Source organism: Barbus barbus (assembly GCF_936440315.1).
Source record: "Barbus barbus genome assembly, chromosome: 9".
Lineage (NCBI taxonomy): Eukaryota > Metazoa > Chordata > Actinopteri > Cypriniformes > Cyprinidae > Barbus > Barbus barbus.
Genome location: NC_136737.1, coordinates 24,449,569 through 24,470,069, shown reverse-complemented (window position 1 = coordinate 24,470,069; position 20,501 = coordinate 24,449,569). Strand labels below are relative to the sequence as shown.

Genomic DNA, 20,501 nt, shown 5'->3' with positions numbered 1-20,501 from the left:
TCTTGCCCAGAACAGAACCATTCCGCCAATCCAAACTATATGCTAATTGTCAATCATCTTTGACGATAGTGGTCCTGACAGAAATTGAGCATAGCGTTAGTTCTGGCAGGTCACGTTAGTCAAGCTCGTATCAGCTGACCCTCAGCTGATCCCCATCTACCTATAGGAATACGACACCTAAGCATCCATGTATAAGGCCGTCAGTATTATCAGCAGTTTTTGCATTGCTCAATAGCAAATTACCCTTCTCCATCCCCAACTCCACCTCTGTCAGTCAGGATCCAGCCTTCTGATTCTCTTTTGAATCAGACAAATTCAAAAATGTGTACATAAAATTACTGAACTTTTTAACAAATCTGCAATACTTTTGTTGGTTCTGTTCGGTTTACCCTGGGGGGTTATCGCTGCTCTCCCTGCTCTCATCCATGCTAGGCTGCATGGATGTGCAAGGAGTTCTTGCCCAGATAATAACCATTCCGCCAATCCAAACTATACTGTATGCTAATTGTCAATCATCTTTGACGATAGTGGTCCTGACAGAACAGCCACAAAGCAACACCCTACAGCTAGAAATACCCTAGAAACCACTCAGAAAATATTAGAAACTGCACAGTAATGTTTTAACAACCACCAGAGTAGCAACATCCTAACAACCATGTATTGCCCCTAAGCTAATGCACAGCAACACCATAACAACCACTCAGAACACCGTAGCAACCTCATAGCAACACCTGCATCATGCATTGTCATAGCAACCACCCATAACTCCCTAGCAACAACTCAGAGCATCTTAGAAACTGCACAGTAATGTTAGCAAACACCGAGAACAGCAACATCTTAACAACCACTCACAGAACCTTAGCAACTGCACATCCTAACAATATCCTAGCAATTATTCAGAATGTCCTAGCAACCTCAAAGCAACACTTTGCAGCTAACATTGCCTTAGGAAGCAACCAGATCCTCATAGCAACCACATAGCAAAATGCTATCAACCATCCAGAACACCTTGACAACCTTAAAGCAACACCCTACAACAAGCAACCCCTCGGAACATCATATAAACTGTACAATAATGTATTAACAATAACTTAAAGCGGCAACATATTAAATTAATATTAACATATTAACTTAACAGCTGCAAACCAACAACCTAACAACCACTCAACCTTAGCAATCACCTAGAACCCCCTAGTAGAACCCCTCAGAACACCTTAGCAACTCCACTGCAATGCAGCCAAAACCTTTTAGAACACCATAGCAACAAGCAACGGCCTGCACCTAGTTAGATTAGATTAGATTAGATTCAATTTTATTGTCATTTATGCAGAGTACAAGTACAGAGCTAATGAAATGCAGTTAGCATCTAACCAGAAGTGCAAGAATATAGTGTTTTATATACATATAAGTGCAGAGTAAGTGAAGATATGATTTACAGAATATACAGTGGAATTGCTATATACAGTATTGAGCAGAGTATATACAGAATATAAAATAGGAATGCAATGTATGGGATTGTATGCACATTATGAACAGAGCAATGTACATTATATAGATTACAGATTATATATACACATTATGAACAGCAGAAACGTGAGAACAGTGGTAATAAATAAATACAGCTGGATGAGTGTGCAAAGTATTGATAGAACAATGTATTCTATGCAAAATAGCAGTAGTGCAATATTTTATAGAAATAGTTTACTGTGCTTGTACAGTAACAACTTTAGACAGTTTATAGTGTAATGACTTTGACAATGTGCAGTCTGTGCAAAATATGAGTAGTGCAAATGCATGTGTGTAAAGTACTGTGACCAGTGCAGTAATAAGCAGGTGCAGGTTAGATTGGTGGTGTGGCGTTCAGAAGTGTCACAGCCTCGGGGAAGAAGCTCTTCCTGAGCCTACTAGTGCGAGAGCGTAGGCACCTGTAACGCCTGCCGGATGGAAGGAGGGTGAAAAGTCCATGGTTAGGGTGAGAGGCATCCTTGATGTTGTTTCTTGCCCTGCCCAGACAGCGCTTATAATAAATGTTCTCAATGGAAGTTAACTGAGTGCCGGTGATCCGTTGAGCAGTTTTCACCACCCGCTGGAGTGCTTTGCGGTCAGATGCGGAGCAATTGCTGTACCATACTGAGATGCAGTTCATGAGTATGCTCTCAATGGTACAGCGGTAGAATTCCACAAGGATCCTGGGATTCAGGTGAACTTTCTTAAGGCTCCTTAAGAAGTAAAGGCGCTGCTGTGCCTTTTTGACCAGAGTAGAGGTGTTATGGGACCAGGTGAGGTCATCAGAGATGTGGATGCCAAGGAACTTGAAACTCGACACACGCTCCACTTCAGCTCCGTTGATGTAGATGGGTGTGTGTGCATGACTCCTAGTCCGCCTGAAGTCCACAATGATCTCCTTTGTCTTCTGGGTGTTTAGCTGTAGATTATTGGTGGCACACCATACAGCCAGGTGCTGCACCTCATCCCTGTAGGCTGATTCATCGTCATCCTTGATCAGACCTACCACCGTGGTGTCATCTGCAAATTTGATTATGGTGTTGGAGCCATAAACAGAAACACAGTCATGGGTGAAGAGGGAGTACAGGAGAGGGCTCAGTACGCAGCCCTGTGGCACGCCGGTGTTCAGGGTGATGATGGAGGAGGAGAGGTTATCTAACTTGACGGACTGAGGTCTGTTAGTCAGAAAATCTAGAATCCAATTGCAGATGGGTGTGCTGATTCCAAGCTGGCTGAGCTTGGAGATCAGCTTGGAGGGGACTACTGTATTAAATGCAGAACTGAAGTCCATGAACAGCATTCTCACATGTGTGTTTTGACTGTCCAGGTGGGTGAGGGCAGAGTGAAGCGCTGTTGAGATGGCGTCCTCTGTTGACCTATTGTGGCGATAGGCAAATTGGAATGGGTCCAGTGTAGCAGGGAGATAGGATTTTAGGTGGGATGCAACCAGTTTCTCAAAACACTTGGCAATGATGGGGGTGAGTGCAACAGGACCGAAGTCGTTAGGTACCGAAGCAGAGGAGTGTTTCGGTACTGGTATGATGGTGGAGGTTTTGAAGATAGTGGGGACAGTTGTTTGGGCCAGGGACAGATTGAAAATGTCCGTGAAGACCTCAGCTAGCTGCTCCGCACAGGCTTTAAGCACACGACCAGGTATTCCGTCAGGGCCAGCTGCCTTCCGTGCATTCACCTTACGCAAAGTGGAGTAAACATCTGATGTGGAGAGAGTGAGAGGCAGTTCACTGGGTTGATGCTCAGCTTTGAGTGAGATCTCCTTATTATTTTGATCAAAACGAGCATAAAAGTGATTGAGCTCGTTTGGGAGGGAGGCAGAGCTGGAGGGGGGCACAGAGTTAGGTGGTTTGTAATCCGTGATAGATTGTATGCCTTGCCACATACGCCGGGGGTCTGAAGAATTGAAGTGATCTTCAATCTTCTGTTTGTGTGTGAGTTTGGCCTGGCAGATACCCTTCCTCAGGTTGGCTCTGGCTGAGCTGTAAGCCTCTTGGTCTCCAGACCTGAAGGCTGCATCTCTTGCTTTGAGCAGGAGGCGAACCTCTCTGTTCATCCAGGGCTTCTGATTGGGGAAGATTTTTATTTTTTTGTGTGTAGTCACTCTGCTCACACAGCTGTTGATGTGCTCCATGACAGAGTTGGTGTAAGTGTCAATGTTAATCTGAGAGTTTGTGGTGGCCTGGGCAGCAAACTCACTCCAGTCTGTGAGCTGGAATTGATGTTGAAGAGTGGAGTCAGCACCTTCCAGCCAGATTTTAACAGTCCTTGTTGTAGGTTTCACACATTTGATGACCGGGGTATACTTGGGGAGCAGGAACAAAGAGAGGTGATCAGACTGACCCAGGTGGGGGAGGGGTGTGACTTTGTAGGCATCACTCACATTAGTATAAACGTGGTCCAATGTTTTATGTCCTCTTGTAGTGCAGGAGATATTTTGATTAAATTTAGGGAGAACAGATCTAAGAGTGCAGTGATTGAAGTCCCCAGCAACGATAAAGGCTCCATCCGGGTGCAGGGTTTGTAATTTGCTAATAGCAGCACAGAGTTCTTTCATAGCCACGTTAGCATTAGCGTCCGGAGGTACATAAACTGCAGCAGCAAAAATGCAAGTAAACTCACGTGGTAGATAGAATGGCCTGCACTTGATAATCAGGAACTCCAGCTCAGCAGAGCAGTAGGTCAGTAGTTGCTATGACACTAGTAATGTCATAGCAACTACCTGGAACACCCTAGTAACTGCATATTAAGACGACATCAACCACTCAAAAGTACAACACACTAACGTCATAGTGTTGAGTTTTGGGTTGTCTTGTTTTAATCTTTAGAAAAAAAAAGTTTCTGGAACTGATAAAAGAAACAAGATTGTACTCACCAAATAAAACTTTTATTTATAGTAGAAGAGTTCTTGTTACACCTCTACAATCTCCGAGAGCTTGATTACATCCAAACCACAAAAAACCATTTGACAACAAATTTTATAGGATTCAATAAATTTTAAAAAAGCATTCCCAACCCATTTTAAGTCCATAATGTGCCATTTTCAAACTAAAATGATATTTGACAATGAAAAAGGGCGGTGTTTAATTTTATTAATCGTCATTGATTTGTATTTATGATTAGTCTTTCAAACAGCTGTCCATTTCTTACATGAAGCAATGTTTCCTTAATGTATTTCATGAAAAAAAAAAACAGACCACTGCAACCCTCAACACAGCATCCCGAGGGCATTCAACATGCGTCTTTTTGGAAACGCTCTCAGGTGCATCTTCTCCTCTAGTGGACAGAAGTTCAGTGAGCATGTTTAATTTGAATTAAATGTAGCATGTTAAAGTCTTAATGTCAGTGGTTATGCACATGCATACAAACATACTGTAGCTGAGGATAATAAAGTCAAAGGCATTCCACATCACACAGCGCTGCGTTCTCAACCATATGAAAAAGCATTTCCATCATCTCCCACAGGATAAGCGCTGTGCCACTTGTGCACCAAAGCAATAAGAGTGATAAACAGTGCGAACTGCCACTCATACAGGATAATCAAATACGCAAATTAGGATCATTAATAACTCTCTCCTCTCTTCAAATCCTGAGTGGACTAAATCGCTTCATAAATAAAAATTAATGAACAAGCCGGGGTGGTTGGCAAATCTGGCATGCGAAGAGAAGATGACAAATACCTGAAGGTAGGTGTGGACGTAGGAGTTTCGTTTGGTTTAATTTCAAAATAAAGTCTGCAAAAATACTCGCAAGAAGGAGAAGTGATAAAAGACTCGTGATGAAGCGAGAAATGTTGCTAATCTGAGCTGCACCGCACTGACAGAAGAGATATATTCCACCTCACTGCTAAATTGGACAGTAAGCCCAATTAACAGAATTCACTGAGTGCTGAAAAGCCTCTGTGAATCCAAAGAGAATCCATATGTGAGCTGCTACAACATAAAAGATAGCTACTCGCACATTTCTATATGACATTTTGGATTTTGAATTCAAAATTCTTATTGAAGGTTATAACACCGTTTCTTCTGTTGTGTTCCATGAATGAGGCTCAATGTCCCTTTCAGTAAATGTACAGTAAAAGAACATTCATTATCCACCTAAATTTGTGGCCATAAAGTAACCACAGTGAAAGACCCTGCCAAACAGCTCTGAGCACTGTTGTTTTTGCCAACATACTGACCTCTGAGCCAAAGTCTCCTTGGAAAGCATTAGCACATATCATAAGTCTTTCCCTCTAGCACTTGAGGCACTTCACACTCAAAATGCTGTGCTTTTTTAAAAATAACTACACGACACATTTAGCCAAAACATTACAACATGCTTAATCCCCCCTCTAACGCAATCTCACAGGTATATGAAAGTACTTATTGAGGTGGCGATTCTGTATGAATTTGCACAATGTGAATTATATGGCACACATGACATGCAGGAAAATATATATAGTCCCCACAGACAGAATTCATTCTCATGACAAATTCATTTGTTTCCTTGTTTTAGTTCAATTGTGGCCAATTATTAAGAATTATTTCCCTTGTTGTAGTAAATTTTGGCCACATTACACAAATTATACGACTAAATGTAAACGAGGGAACAAATTAGTATAAACTGGCAACAATTTAAAAAAGGGAAGAAATTAATAAGTTGGAACAGTATTTTATTTGTGACCAGGATTTAACTAAAATGAGGGAACAAATGTTAACTTGTGGCAACAATGTCACTTAAATGAGGGAACAAATTAATAAAATAAGGGAACAGAAGAGGGAACAAATTCTTTATTCATGGCAACAACAAACATTTTTTTTTTGTCTGTATGTAATGTGCAGGGTCCTGAAGAATCTACATTTTTAGAAAAAGGTAAGCATGAAGGTCCACACCATACCTAACCATCAGTGAGGTGTAAGCATACTATACGAAAATGAACGAGATTGTATAAATTAGCTGCCAATTTGCCAAAATGTAAAATAGTTACAAATTACTACGAGACTGTATTGTGCTTTCCTGAAGTCAAAAATGGCATCTATTTTCCTTCTAGTAATGCAATGTATTTCAGTATAAACAGAATAGCAAATATATAAAAACCATGGTGGGATTTGTTTTCCATCTGAAATTGACTGGATCATGAAAAGAGGGTGAAACAAGGCAGCTGAAGGGAAGAGTTTAAAAAAAGAATGAAGTTGAAAAAGGAGAGTCCTTGAAAGATGACCTTTGAATAACTGACAAAACATTCTGAATCAAGCCGATGAATCATTCGCAATAATGGTTAATTTTGTTCAAATCTGTGCATTTATCATTTGCTAATAACTGATTTCAAAAAGTCGGTTGAATTGTTTCAAAGAACCACTTCAAATAATCACTTTGATGAGTTTTTTAAGGTAACCAAGCTCATTATGAAATGAATCAATGATTCTGCGAGTTGAAGAACTGTTTGGGCTGTTTCAATACATTACAGATCCTGCCTAACAGCCATGAGCAAAGACTGATTTTGTGGACCTGTTCAACCGATTCATTAAAAAATGCAAGAGAATGGTTTGTTTACAAATTGAGCGTCCCTGTAAGACATCACACTTTTCTTAAGGAGCATGAAACAATCACAAGGTTATTTTGTTGACAAACTATAGGCCCCATTAAGCAACCCCAATTACTCATCATGTCAGGTGACACCTTAGACACCTTACCGTCTAATTTGTGCCCTGAAAGGTCAAGTTCCAGTAATTGGCTTCATTCACTAATGAGGGAGACATCTGGAATTAATTTTCTTTCCTTGGGGCACATCGCACTTTGTTTTGCAAGACATTTGTGTGAAAAGTGTCTCAGAGACACAACATCCCTACCGTTAACAGACAATAGTGTTATTTACATATTCATTTATTTGAGAGGTGAACTACTTGTTGGGGGAAAACACTACGAATTGATGGTTTGAAGATGTCTCAAGCAATCAACTTTGTATTGTAGAGATGAATGAGTAAAGCAATCCAAACATTTCTCAGTGAACAAGGCTTGCTTTTAAAAATATAATCAGTAAACACTGACGAAACTGACAGGTTGTTATTAGTACAACCAAAATAAGTCTTAACAACACTTCTGTTTACTTATGCAGAAACTGCTTTGAGTTTTTCAGAACTTTATTTTCAAAGACTTCTTGTTTATTGTTTTGTCTGACTCACCCGCTTCTCTGGAAATCTGCATGAAGGCCTCGACTCCTTTCTCGCCGTAGCTTCCCTCCGAGGCCACTGTAGACACATAGTTCCACCCCATCAGTTTCACTATGTCCACCATAGCTTGTGCCTGGAAGGAGTCGGGAGGTACCACGCGAGAGAAGAAATCGTACCGGCGGTCATCGCTCAGCTCTGGAGCAGTGGAGGCGTAGCTGATCTGCGGAATCTGAAACCAGGTAAAAAGAAGGTGGTTAGATTCACTGTCACTGCGGTTGCTAAACTGAGTTGGCCCAATTTTAATTTCTGTCTGCTCTTATAATGGAAAATGATGGAGTGCTTCCTGCCGTGATTCTGTATTGAATGTCAATTACTCAAACTTTCATAGGCAATTGTATCTGCCGGCTGTCTTTTTGAAACTGTCATTCTATGAATGCTGGTCTACTGCGGGTTTTTGCAATGAAACTCATATCAAATGGAAACTAAGACAAGGCTGCGCCGATTTTGGATCTCTCTACTGACGCAAGTGATAATTACTTAAATGAGCTAATATTAACACTAGTGAATTTTTGCCGCAAATAGAAATGTATTGAATAGAATGTATTTTTTCTTAAATGTATGGTTGTTGAGTAATTTGTGTTCAATGTTGCACTGGGTTGAAACTTTTGGTAGTAAAAAAAAATTTTACACTTTTACTTGATTAACACTTTTACTTGAAGCCTTTATGTATAATGCATATATTATAGAAAATTATGGTTACAGTTATGAAAAGATATAATGGATTACATTATTAACATATTATGAATATAATTTCATAAGTAATTGTAAACAAAGTACAATAAATGTATAATAATAATAATAATACTGAAACATATATTGAATACTATCAAAATACGGCGTCTATAGGTATTTTTAGTAATGTCACCCAACACTAACCGTGCCTTACTATATTGTAAAGCAGAAAGACCAATCCGATGCAGTTTGGCATATGCATAATAAAAATTTGGTGTTTGGCAGATATCAGAAACAAACAGAAATAGAGTTTCACACCACCCACCAGCTGTTGGTGCAAGCCGCAGCACCACATTTATCATCTTGGACAAGCTGCATAATATACTCATTGTTTTTTTTTTTATTTCAGTTATGTAATGAAACAGCGAGTGCCACATTTGAGTCGTTCACCTCAGAAGAGGTCATGCTGAGAATATACACAAACACTAAAACGGTCACTTAACACCGTTTAGCATACAATCGCACCGATTCTACTCCCATGTCCTCCTAATGTACAGTCAAGGATGACTTCAACTCTGAAATCTGATGATTTAACCTCTCAAAAATTATGAACTATCTCCTGGAACAACGCTTGTTATGAAGTTATGAAAATGTCCTTGGCTGAGGCAACAGACCCCATATGATCATCAATGACAGCCAACAACATTCGGGCTATTTTCCAGCGTGTTCAATAACCACTTGCTTTCAGTCAAATTTCAGTATTAAGGGGGACCTGAATATATAAACGTCTTCACACAATTTCAGATAAGCTAATGTACAGCAGTCCTCGCTAGCAAGCTAACAATATCCTGTATTATCCACCAAAGCCCAGGCATGTTTTCTATTTTCTGACAGATGCTTTGTCACGTCTTCTGCCTTAGAAGTCTTGCACTCAATTTCTGAACAATTCACAGTTATATTATCAAGGCATGCAAAAGCACGCTGCGCCCAGGCTTCATGTGACTTTTTTTTTTCTGTTTACTCAGTAAACACTATAAAGTAACCTTGAAATGACCCTCAAAAGGCTAGTGAACAAAAATAAAATGTTATGTCCTTTTCAAGTACATATCTGGGGGGAAAATACATCAACATACCAATACGAAAGACTTTATAAGGGAAAGTTAATGGGACACAGACCTGCAACTGGTGGGTGAATTGAGAAAATAAACTGGCAATGAATAATGATTACAGACCATGAAATTGAATTAAAAAGGACATTTTGCAAAAATATGGTTAAATCATACGATAAGTTAGCTACTAGTACACACAAACAACATCCTAAAGGCCAACGCTGCAGTGGACGTCTAAGAAATTCAACATATCATTTGAAAACTTCTAAATGAGTTTGGCTTAAGTTGCGCTCAGGGTTTTCTTTGCAATTATCTTCATGCTTTTTCTCCATTTGACACAGGTCTGGGATTACTTGATCTTTGACCAAGTCGGGCCAGATGAATTCAAAGTTAATTCCCTTCTCTGAAGAGGGCTTCCTGCTTGACAGCCAGCAAACTTTAGCCAAATGCTGTTTTTTTTTTTCAATTAACCTTTTGATCTTGCTTGATTTAATGGTGAGCTAAGCTTTTCCATTAAATCATTTGGCAAGTAGGAAAATATATGAAGAACAGAAACATGGGGTTGGACGTGAGAACTGTGTGCTTTTGAGAGAAAACACCAGCGTATTTAGTGATACATAAGATGAAATCACAACAGTAATGATCATGTTGCATTGAAAACAGAAGCCCTTATTGCATTGGAAGCTCTGTTATGTATTGAACAATTGTTTTCCTAAAAACTATTTTGCAAGCTGTCAGTTTCTTTGCTAATTCTTTCTCCTGGCATGCAACAATATTGGCTCTCACAGCGTGAATGCATTTTTTGGAAATCTCAGAAACCTTTGGAAAGAAAAGGGGGAACAAAGCATATTTATTCACTGAATATTAAACGTTATGAATTGCAATGAAGAAACAAAATACAGAAGGAAAAGGACAAGGAATTATGGGGAAAATAAGGAATGGAAGCTAAAAATGTGATGAGGTTGGTTTAAACTTTTCTTATCTGCAGCTTGTACCATGGCTCAAGGAGTCTGAGAGGTCATACTAACTGCTAAGCCGCAAACAAAATAAAACACAAAATAAACAAAGACACTTAAACTTTCAATAAATGTATCATATACAATCTGAAACCATTGATATTTACAATGAGTAATTAAAAAAAAAAAAAAAAAAAAGTTTTAAAGTTGTGGAAATGTATTAGTTATAAGATGTGGGAAACCTTTGGTAAACCTGTATTTACCAAAAAACATTACTTACTGTCAGACACCCTGAGACACTTTCATGAAACCAACTCACAAGCAACTTCTTAATTGTATTTTTCCTAAAGGTAATGATACAACTTTCAGTTCACCCCAGAGATACCACTTCTGCTAATAATAAAGTTTCATAGTTAAAGCACGAGATATGCATATGACTGTATTTTTCTTTTGTTATATGGAAGACATTTTAGCACTACCATCAACAGATGAAGCAATTACACCTTGCCTCTTTCAACTCAAGTCAAGGTCCTGAAGAAAAAAGTCATAATTCAAACGGTTCAATTCAAAGACTATTTCTTTCGCCTACAGCAAGCTTTGACTATAGCCACACTTTGACAAGTCAGAAGGAACAGATCTCAAAACCCCAAAACAGGATCAGATTAAAGTGAGGCCTACAGCTTTTAAAACCAAAACCCTTCCGAGTTCCTACATTTTTCTTTCACTTGTCTCTCACAGACACACAAATAATATCAAGGCCCTGGATCGTAGCCTTAGCCCTTGTAAGCTGTCAACTGTGTATTTATGTGTCTGTGTGGATGACAGGAAGGGCCGTGATGAACATTGTTCAGCTTAGGGATGGTGCCCCATTATCGGACTCCATTATCTTGTCTATCAGTGTGACTGATCTGAAGGTGGCGGATACTGTGTCCACAGAATCCAGGGGCCTGTCTTGTGTCAAGTCAGGAGGTGTAAGAATAAGGTGTTCTGTCGGGCTATTCGTCAGGTGAAGGTGTCTTTTATTCAGCCACACAAACAGAGCCCGTAGAATCTCGTGGCATCTTGTGGCCTTCTCGTTCTGAAGTGATTACTGGTGTCACGGTAAAAATTGGTGCCTAAAGCTGGATTGCCAGTGTGACGATAAGATAATTCTGGGACTGAGAAACTTGGAGGCATGTTTAACTGATGCATTTTGCTTCAATTGTCCCTCCCAAACGAGGAAAAAAGACAGGGCCAAGATTGTACATTCTGTTTACTCAATTTATGCCAAAGCAGGCTTGCGTTTACAAAATCCATTTTGTTTTCAAGACACACGAGTCTTATTATCGCACCTAAATAGCTTCATACCATCTTGCGCCTCACACTCTGTGTTTATCTTCTGGTGTGATTCTCCTTTCTGAATTACGATCAAACCCCTCTGAAAGTACTCAGTCCATAAATAAAGGTGCTGCGCTTTCTATTTGAAGAATCATATTGAAAGTAGCTTCTTCAAATATATGTCTGGACCAAGCCACCAGAGGCTGAGCAGCATCTCTCTTCACACCATAATTTTCTATTTTTTTTATTTAGTATTGCTATCACTTTTATCTATAGTTTCCTTGCAAGCTAGTAAACACCTCTCCAGGGTTGTCACACATCCAAACACACATCCTCGTAAGTCAACATTTGGCGTTCAAAACAACCTGAAGGGTTTTTTCCACCTGCCAGCGCTTAATGCGGTCATGACCCTGGAGTCCTCTGCCTGAGCCAAAGACAGATGAGTTTCAGGATAATAGATCTGCCTTATGAATGCTGGGGGTCATTTTTTGCATCCACTCGAAAGGTCAGGTGTGTTGACAGCGCTCATAAAAAGAAACAGATGAGGTATTTGACAATGGACTGACCCGGCATTGATCGGAGGTGGAGTGCCTCTACCTGAGTGAAATGGAGAATCACTGCGGACCGAGGCTACAGCATTGGACGTGTGACGTGGTGGATGGCATTTCCAGTGACATTTTCCCCACCTCTATTTTCCACCCAACACGAGCAGAACTGGTGACATTAACTTTTATGGTGGTTGAGAACTTTTGGAGTAGGACCATTAGAAGGGTGAATTTGTAACTTGATAGAGATCAAGATGAGACTGTCATTTCTTTCCAAACGTGTGACTTTCTTCTGGTGAGCATGAAAGAGTTTTTCACAAATGGTCACGTTACTCTTTTCCATTAAACAAAAGGCTGTTAAGTTCCAAAAAGGCACCATAAAAGTCAACTTGTGCACAGCATTTCAAGTCTTCCGAAGCTTATGGTAACTTTGTGTGAGGGACAGACCAGAATTTGGGCCATAATTCACTGGAATATATGTGCACCAAACAGACAAGAAAGTCAACCATAATTCACTGGAAAAATGTACACAAACCAATGCTGAACCAACCAATCACAAATTAAATTAATATCAACAACTTTTATGGAGGTTTTTTACAGCTTGACAGGAGATATACTTTCACTGTATGGAAAATAGTAGCATGAACATTTTTCAGAACATCTCCTTTTATATTCAGAAGAAGAATTTATACTGGTTGGAATGACTTGAGATTGAGTAAATGGTTTTGGGATTGAGTAAATAGCTATAATCTGCTTCCAGTAACACAATGGCATTAATGGACCTGATGGTGTTCGTTTACATCACACGGCACGTTGTTGACCGTGTCATTGACATTGAACTATCACCCAAAGTAATTACACCATCAACCTCCTCTTTTACTTTCACACAAGGAATCTACCAACTGGCCTGAGGCCGACAAACAGACCCCAAAGGAAACCAGGGATTACCTTCATACGCCTGAATTTTAATCGCAGGGCTCTGCATTCCCAAGCCAGCTCAACTCTTGACCCTTAATTAGAAGGACTAGATAAATCACAGAGAAATACTTGGGCTTCTAAGGGCTGGGGGAAAAGAACAGCCTTGACCATCATGTACCACAGCTGTGCCTCAGGTCTCTGACAAATGTGTATGTCAACAAATCTTGGATTAAAACAATGATTGTAAGTACCATGCCACATGCTGGCATCTCTAATGTTCTGATATGTGACACAAGGACCCCGAATGAGTCAAGCTGGAGAAATCAAATTAATATGCGGCGAGTGCCGTTGATGTGAAGTTCATTTGCCTGGTGTTACATTCCCCTACGTGTCTAGGGGTCAGAAGGGGAAGTAACAAAGTAAAAAAAAAAAACGGTCGGGAGAGGCTGAGAGAACTGCCATCTCCAAGTCCCAGGGCTGGTACACAAGAAAGCTCAGCAACACCAGTTTAAGCAAATTAACAGAGGTATTTTATTTCACAGAATGTGGAAAATACTTAAAAGGCTTCAGGAGGGGAAAAGCCCAAAACAATAAACAAAAGATCCCTCTGTCTAGGGTTTTAAGAAATAACTTACCTATCAAAAGAAAAATAAAATACAGAGATACTTCACTGACTTCGTCTCTAACTCAAACACAGGAGAAAAAAGGTAATTTCTAAAATAAATGGCATCCACCTCCCTACAAAAATGTTCCACTTAAGTAATTACAAAAAAAAGCTGAAACACTCTGCTACTCTCAACAACTTTACCTTAACACTACAGGTAAAAGCACTGAACAAACACTTAGGTATGCAAGAGTTAAACAACAGCTTAAGTCAAGACACAGGGACTGGAAAATGGTAGCTGTGAGGACGGAACACCTCAGCCTCTCTCTCTGGGCTGTAGCTCTGCAGGTTCCTTTCTGTTCCAGCTAACGAGCTCAAAACAGGAGTCAGGTGGCACTCATTAGCCTGTCAAGCAGAGAGAGCAGGAGTAAGAGAGACAAGATCACAGTCTAAACACACACACACACACACACAGAAAGAGAGAGACAGACAGAGGAAACACAATTGTTAATTAAATCATACAAAATAGAATAACTTATGTCCCTATGGACGTAACACTAGTTCTTGGTGATGGTGGATTTTAATCACTCTGACCCACTGCATGGAGGTGCAGCAAATCACTGATTTCATTACAAGTGCCCATTCTTCCACGCCTGCTGCTGATTGTCAGCTAGCAGCGCAGTTTCAATTCCTTGACACGTTTTATACACCATTGACAATGGCACATGGCATTCCCTGGGCTGAAGTAGAGGGGAGCGAAACATAATGTCAATAATCACTACAGTGAAAATAATTCAGCTAAAGAATGCTTAGAGCAGACATTCAGTCGGCGTTCTGGAAGGCCTACAGAATTTATTTTCCTGCCTTTGTTAATGTTAACGTTGTTGCACTAACTCTCTTACAGGGAGTTAATTCTACAAAGCACACTCGAATGGCATGATTCATCACATGAGTGTACTGTTATGGAGTAGATTATTTCTGTTTAATCAGGTGGTTTAATTTGCCTGTTCTACACGTCTCAGGAAACCAGCGAAGAGATCCGTAAATACATTTGGAGAAAACCGTCATTGTTTAACAGCATCCTAAAGAACAATCCTTTGTCTCACCAACAGAAAGACTAAAAGAGTGTCTCACCCCCTACATCTCGTAATAAGGAGTCCATTGTGGATGTGGGTATCGGAAGGTGGTGCAGGGAAAAAAGCTTAACAATTATGTCAACAAGAAATGCATGAATCTTCCCCTAATTAAAGGCTGTAGTACAATAGGCTACAAGAATGCTACTGTATGTGATTTTGTCAAGTAAGCAATATGCTGTAAGATATGTTAGCTTTTTGCTAACTTTCAAACAACTTGGCCAGACTTAGCTTCCTTTCCAAAAAAATCTATTAAAGACATGGAAAACCCACTATCAGCAAATCCCGAATGCTCAAAATGACTGATGCTTCAAACGTCCTCTGATTGGCTAAACAATAGCGCCTAGAGAATAGACTCACTTTTGCTGCGTAAAGAGTTTAGGGTTGTCACTGGGATGTTGTGGTTTTTCAGAACAACTATCTGTCAGGTACTGTTAGTAGGGACATTTTACGCATACTATTCAATAATAATAAATACACTCCTTTTAAATACTCCTTAAAGTAAGGATAATACGCTGGTTATGTAGTCATATACTGGATACTCTTAACTACAGCAGCAAGTTCTTGCATTTTGTGACAACTGGATCATGAAAAGGCTCCAAGCCAGACTACCCTACAAAACCTCAAACAACCGTTCACTCTCAAACATCAAAGATCCCACTGCTAGAACCCAAAAACACATAAACTGGGCAAACTCCATACACCATATCCTAATACCACTGCTGAGCACTACACAAACATGCTCAGATCCTACTGCATGAGGAAAAAAAATGTGTTTCCCTCTAAAACATTGTTTACCAGCTTATAACATTTGTTTACAGCAAGCTGATACAATTTCCACAGTATATCATGGTATTAATTATGGATTTATTTTCAATTAGGAAGCATAATTAGTCACAGTTCACTGACACTTCAGCAAAACTGAGGATAAATTGTTTATGGCAGGTAGTAAATTATAAAATCTTTTTTTTTTGGCACAACAGTGAATATTTCTCTTTTTTTTTAGATGTAAAGGTGTACTTTGTAGACATTTTCTAACCGTAACAACAGAAAAGTCCTGTATGTTGAAGCTAGCCAATGACAACAGAGGTTATTTACATATGCAAGTCCTAAAGTTACAGTAGCCTGATTGATTACACCATTTATTCACCAGAAATGAGATACTTAATAGATACTCAGGTACTTAATCACTTCATTTCTTCCAGAGTTAAAATTATTTTTGTAGTGTTGGGTCCAAGTCCACCTTGTCATGTCCGAGTCAAATCCTAGTTTTTAAACAACTGAGTTTGAGTGGGAGACATTTATTAATGCCTTTTTTTTATTTTAACTTTTATATTGTTACTTAATCGTTTTGAATCTTTTACACATGACATGGTTTCATCTCTACTTTGAAAAATCCAAAATGTCAGAGTGCAGGTTCATTCATTCAATTGCAAGTCCAAGTGCCTTTTTTAATACCACATGGATTTTTGTTAAAAATCTAGTTAGATACAAAGTTTTCACCCACTGTTCTGTTGCTGAATCCTCAAACTTTAAGCTTTGACATTTCCAGTAGAAACTGCCTCAAGCACTGCGGCAAAATGGTTGCTTCCCGTGTAGGCACAGCAAGTGTTAAAGAGACAATGGGAAATGGCCATGAAAAACAAAAATACAACTTAAGCCATTGTACAAAACTGTACACTGTGACCCATTTAATAATATTTATGTAGGAAACTGTTGAAAAAGCAATACGCTTTATGTTGTGTCCACATTTGGAGTTGTAATAGTCTTTTTGTACCAAATTAATGCAACCGGGCACTGTAATAGTAATTGGCACCAAGTAGAGCATCTAAATCCCAAAGCTTTTAAAAACAGCACCGCCTTTACAAACAACAGAGAATGCGGCTTAAAATATCTCTTGCCGACTTGCAAATATCTCTTTGCAGGTAAGAAGAGCTTATTCTGTATTTTATCGGCTGGGGATTTCAGGACCATGCAAATCACTCTATTTCTAGTTAGTTCGCTTTGTTCCTTATTTTGCGGTCTGTGAACCAGGAATGCAATGTGGCTTAAAATAAGTCGCCCATCCCATCCCTAACATGCATACTCACACACACAGAATCTTCAACTACAAAAACCCTGAAAACCCAAAGCACCAGACTCACAAACATCAATGTTGCAGTTGTTTGTGTAGAGAGGTCTAAAGGCTTTTGGGATCCTGTAACTATATCTGCAAAACTCTTACATTTTGTAGAGTATATCACAAACGTGATACCATAAAATGTTAGTAAATGCAGCCATTAGTTACTGGGTTATTTTTTTGGTAAAATACCCTAAATGCATCAACTTAAGGAATTAAGCTAGGTTTTGAATGCAAATTCATGTTGATTTTCTCAAATTGTAAAAAACATACTTTGATTTCCCACTTACAGGAAGTCCTAAATTCAACATTTCCTGTTTACTTTCTCATAGGCTGTCCTCAGCAGCCAAATCGCATCTGAATGCAGTGCAGTCCGTCGTTTCAAGCAGAATCCTTGACTCTTTCATCTTGTGATATCCAGCAGAGGCCTACAAACAAATGAGCCTCAAGCTGCAGTTCTGGGTTGATAGTAGATGCCACACAATATCCACCAAACTTGTTGTAATTAATTTGGGACAGAGAAGAGTGCCATTGAAATGGAGCGTCATTCCCTGGGGTAGAGGGACTGTGGAATTGGGTAAGGGCTGATGTGTCCATCTTTACCCTTTTGAGTGAAGAGAAAAATGCCTTTGGGCTCATGAGGCTAGCGAGTGGAATACCCGAGTCTCATCTGGCGAGCGTCGATGAAGCTAAACCTTTTACCCAAAGGACAACTATGTAATTGGATCACAGTGTTGTATGTTCTACGGTCATATTACAGTTCGTAAGATTAAACCTGTTGACACCTCTTCAAAACGAGTGTAAACCTTGCAAGATCAGGCCAGGGAAAGTAACTACCTAAATATTTAGGCAATTTATGAATTATTTATTTAATTAATATTTAATTCTTCCAATTAATTTTATTATCAGTGCTAAATTCACTCAAAAGTTGTTTATTGTCATATAAACCATGTACGAAGTACCAATAAAATCTTACTTTTAATGATTCTCCACAGTCGAGACTTAATTGAATATTACTGCTATTTACAAAAATATACATTTGCAGAAATAATAACAAAAATAGCTATTTTACTATATGTATATAGTATTTATTGATATTTAGAATGAGCTTTTATTTGTATGTTTTCAGTTTTCATTTTAGCTTGAATTCAGTCATTTTAAGTAAAATTAATAATAATAATAATTAGCTTTATTTTATTTCAATTTTAGTTTTTTAATTTTAATTTAATTTACTTCAATTGAGTTTCACTTTTTTATTATTTAGGTTAAAGTTTTTCATGGGATATGTATATTTGAGCTTTATTTGAGTTAACAAAAACACAGAATTATATTCTAAACCAGAGTTTTTCTAACTTTTCAATGCAACAAACCCAGATGATGATCCTCAAATCATTTTCATGTATTTTCAAATATATATATAAATTGTATATTATAAATATGTGTAAAATATTTACTTGGTGTAAATGTCAATAGAATAAAATAAGTAACATTGATATACATTTTTGGGAAAAGTTAGAACTAGGTTCATGGTAATTATAGTCCAATTATGGACACAGTACGTTACATTTATTTTATGTATTTAAAAAAAACCTTTTGATAATAAGCCCAGTGAAAGTCTTAATTCTTGGCTTTCTGAATACAGTTGAACACACAACATTGTCACACATGCAATTCACACATAATTAGTTTCAGTTGCCCTGATTCTTCACGTTCATGTCAAGATGTACTGTGCAGTGACTGTAAACTAGCACTGCTACATTAAAAGTCTGAATCCGATGGGAGGGCAAAACTTCGATAACAGACAGGCTGTTTCTCTCTGAGAGGGACACATTTCTATTGCCAGTGGAGAGAGAGACAGCTGGTCCTGTCACTGAGCCCGGCCATCCTGCAGTAGGTGGTAAAACTCTGGAGAGGGATATATTTTCCAGCTCAAGCTAATTACTGAGCCTGCATGCTCTCATCGGACTGTGAATGACATTGATGCAGAAGACATTTAGTTTTATTTCAATTGAATGTCCTGTTTGTGAGTTTAAATACACATGAAATAGGTCAAATAGTTTATTTCAAATTCATTTTCTACACTATTGTGAATAGTAAGTCTCACAGACAGTCCTACTGCTAATTATGATGATATTTTAAAGATGAAAATGTTAAATAATTTTAAGGCACACAAAGCCTATCAAGAACATGTCTATTTGATAACAAATGTTTAAATTATTACACACGCATTATCACCCAATATTAGTTTAGTAGAAATATTAGTATATTGATATAGCACTAGTAAAATTACAGCACTGGTATTAGTAGCTATATTAATCTAGCACTAGCATTAGTAGAGTACTACTATTAATATAATGGTCCATCACTAATATCAGTACAGTACTAGTATGAGTACTGTTGTATAGCACCATTATCATTGCCTTAGTGTTAGTTGAATATAAGTATCAGTATAGTGATAGAGCTAGTGTTAGTTTGGTACTTGTAAAAGTATATTATTCAATCACTAGCATCAGTGCAGTACTATTATCAGTATACTTGTCTAGCACTAATATTAGTCATGCTAGTAAAAATTTAGCAGTACAACAGTAGTATTATTTCACTACTATTAGCATAATAATATCAGTATAGTGATCTAGCATTAGAATTAGTATGGTACTAGTATCAGTAGCGGTATTATTCTAGCATTGATGCAATGATTGTATAAGTATAGTAGTATAGCAAAAGTATCCCTGCCCTAGTATAGTAGAAGCATTAGTATAGTGTTTTAGCACTTGTATTAGTATAGTACTATTATCAGTTAGCTATATTATTCTAACACTAGCATTACTGCAGTGTTAGTATTGGTATATTAGTATAACACACATATTATCACCCTACTAGTATTAATACAGTGTTCTAGCACTTGCATTAGTGTGGTGTTGTATAGGTATAGTAGTATAGCACTAGTATTATTACCTTACTAGTATTAGTATTATAGTAGTGTCATTATAGTGATCTAGCATCAGTATTAATATTAGTATCAGTATATCATTGTAGAACAATACTAGGATCAGTATACCTTTCTAGAAATAGTATATAGTAGAAGTAACAGTATAATGCACTAGTAGAACAGAACTTCTGTCTGTATATTATTCTAACACAAGGAGAATGTGCTCTAGAGAAAGAAATGGAGCACTAGTAGCAGTATAGTTGTCTAGTACTAATACTAGTTCAGTGCTAGCATTATTGTCCTTCTAGAATTAGTATAGTAGAAGCTTTAGTACAGTACTAGTATCATTAGCTATATTATACAATAGTCAGCATTAGTACAGTACTAGTATTAATAAAGTGGCCCAACACTAACATTAGTACAGTAGTAGTATGACTATAGGTATATAGATGAAGTATTACAGCTCTTC

The 20,501-nt window shown here is 38.3% G+C and overlaps 1 protein-coding gene across 1 annotated transcript in view; it reads right to left on the bottom strand.

The window, feature by feature from the left end:
* The window catches only part of LOC306874854 (metabotropic glutamate receptor 7-like), a gene marked incomplete at both ends in the record, with an annotated part of 224,032 nt that overhangs the window by 144,986 nt on the left and 58,545 nt on the right, over positions 1–20,501 (bottom strand). The window contains one exon of the mRNA XM_079425136.1: positions 7,683–7,899. Coding sequence (XP_079281262.1) covers positions 7,683–7,899 — 217 coding nt within the window. The remainder of the gene's footprint in view (positions 1–7,682; positions 7,900–20,501) is intronic.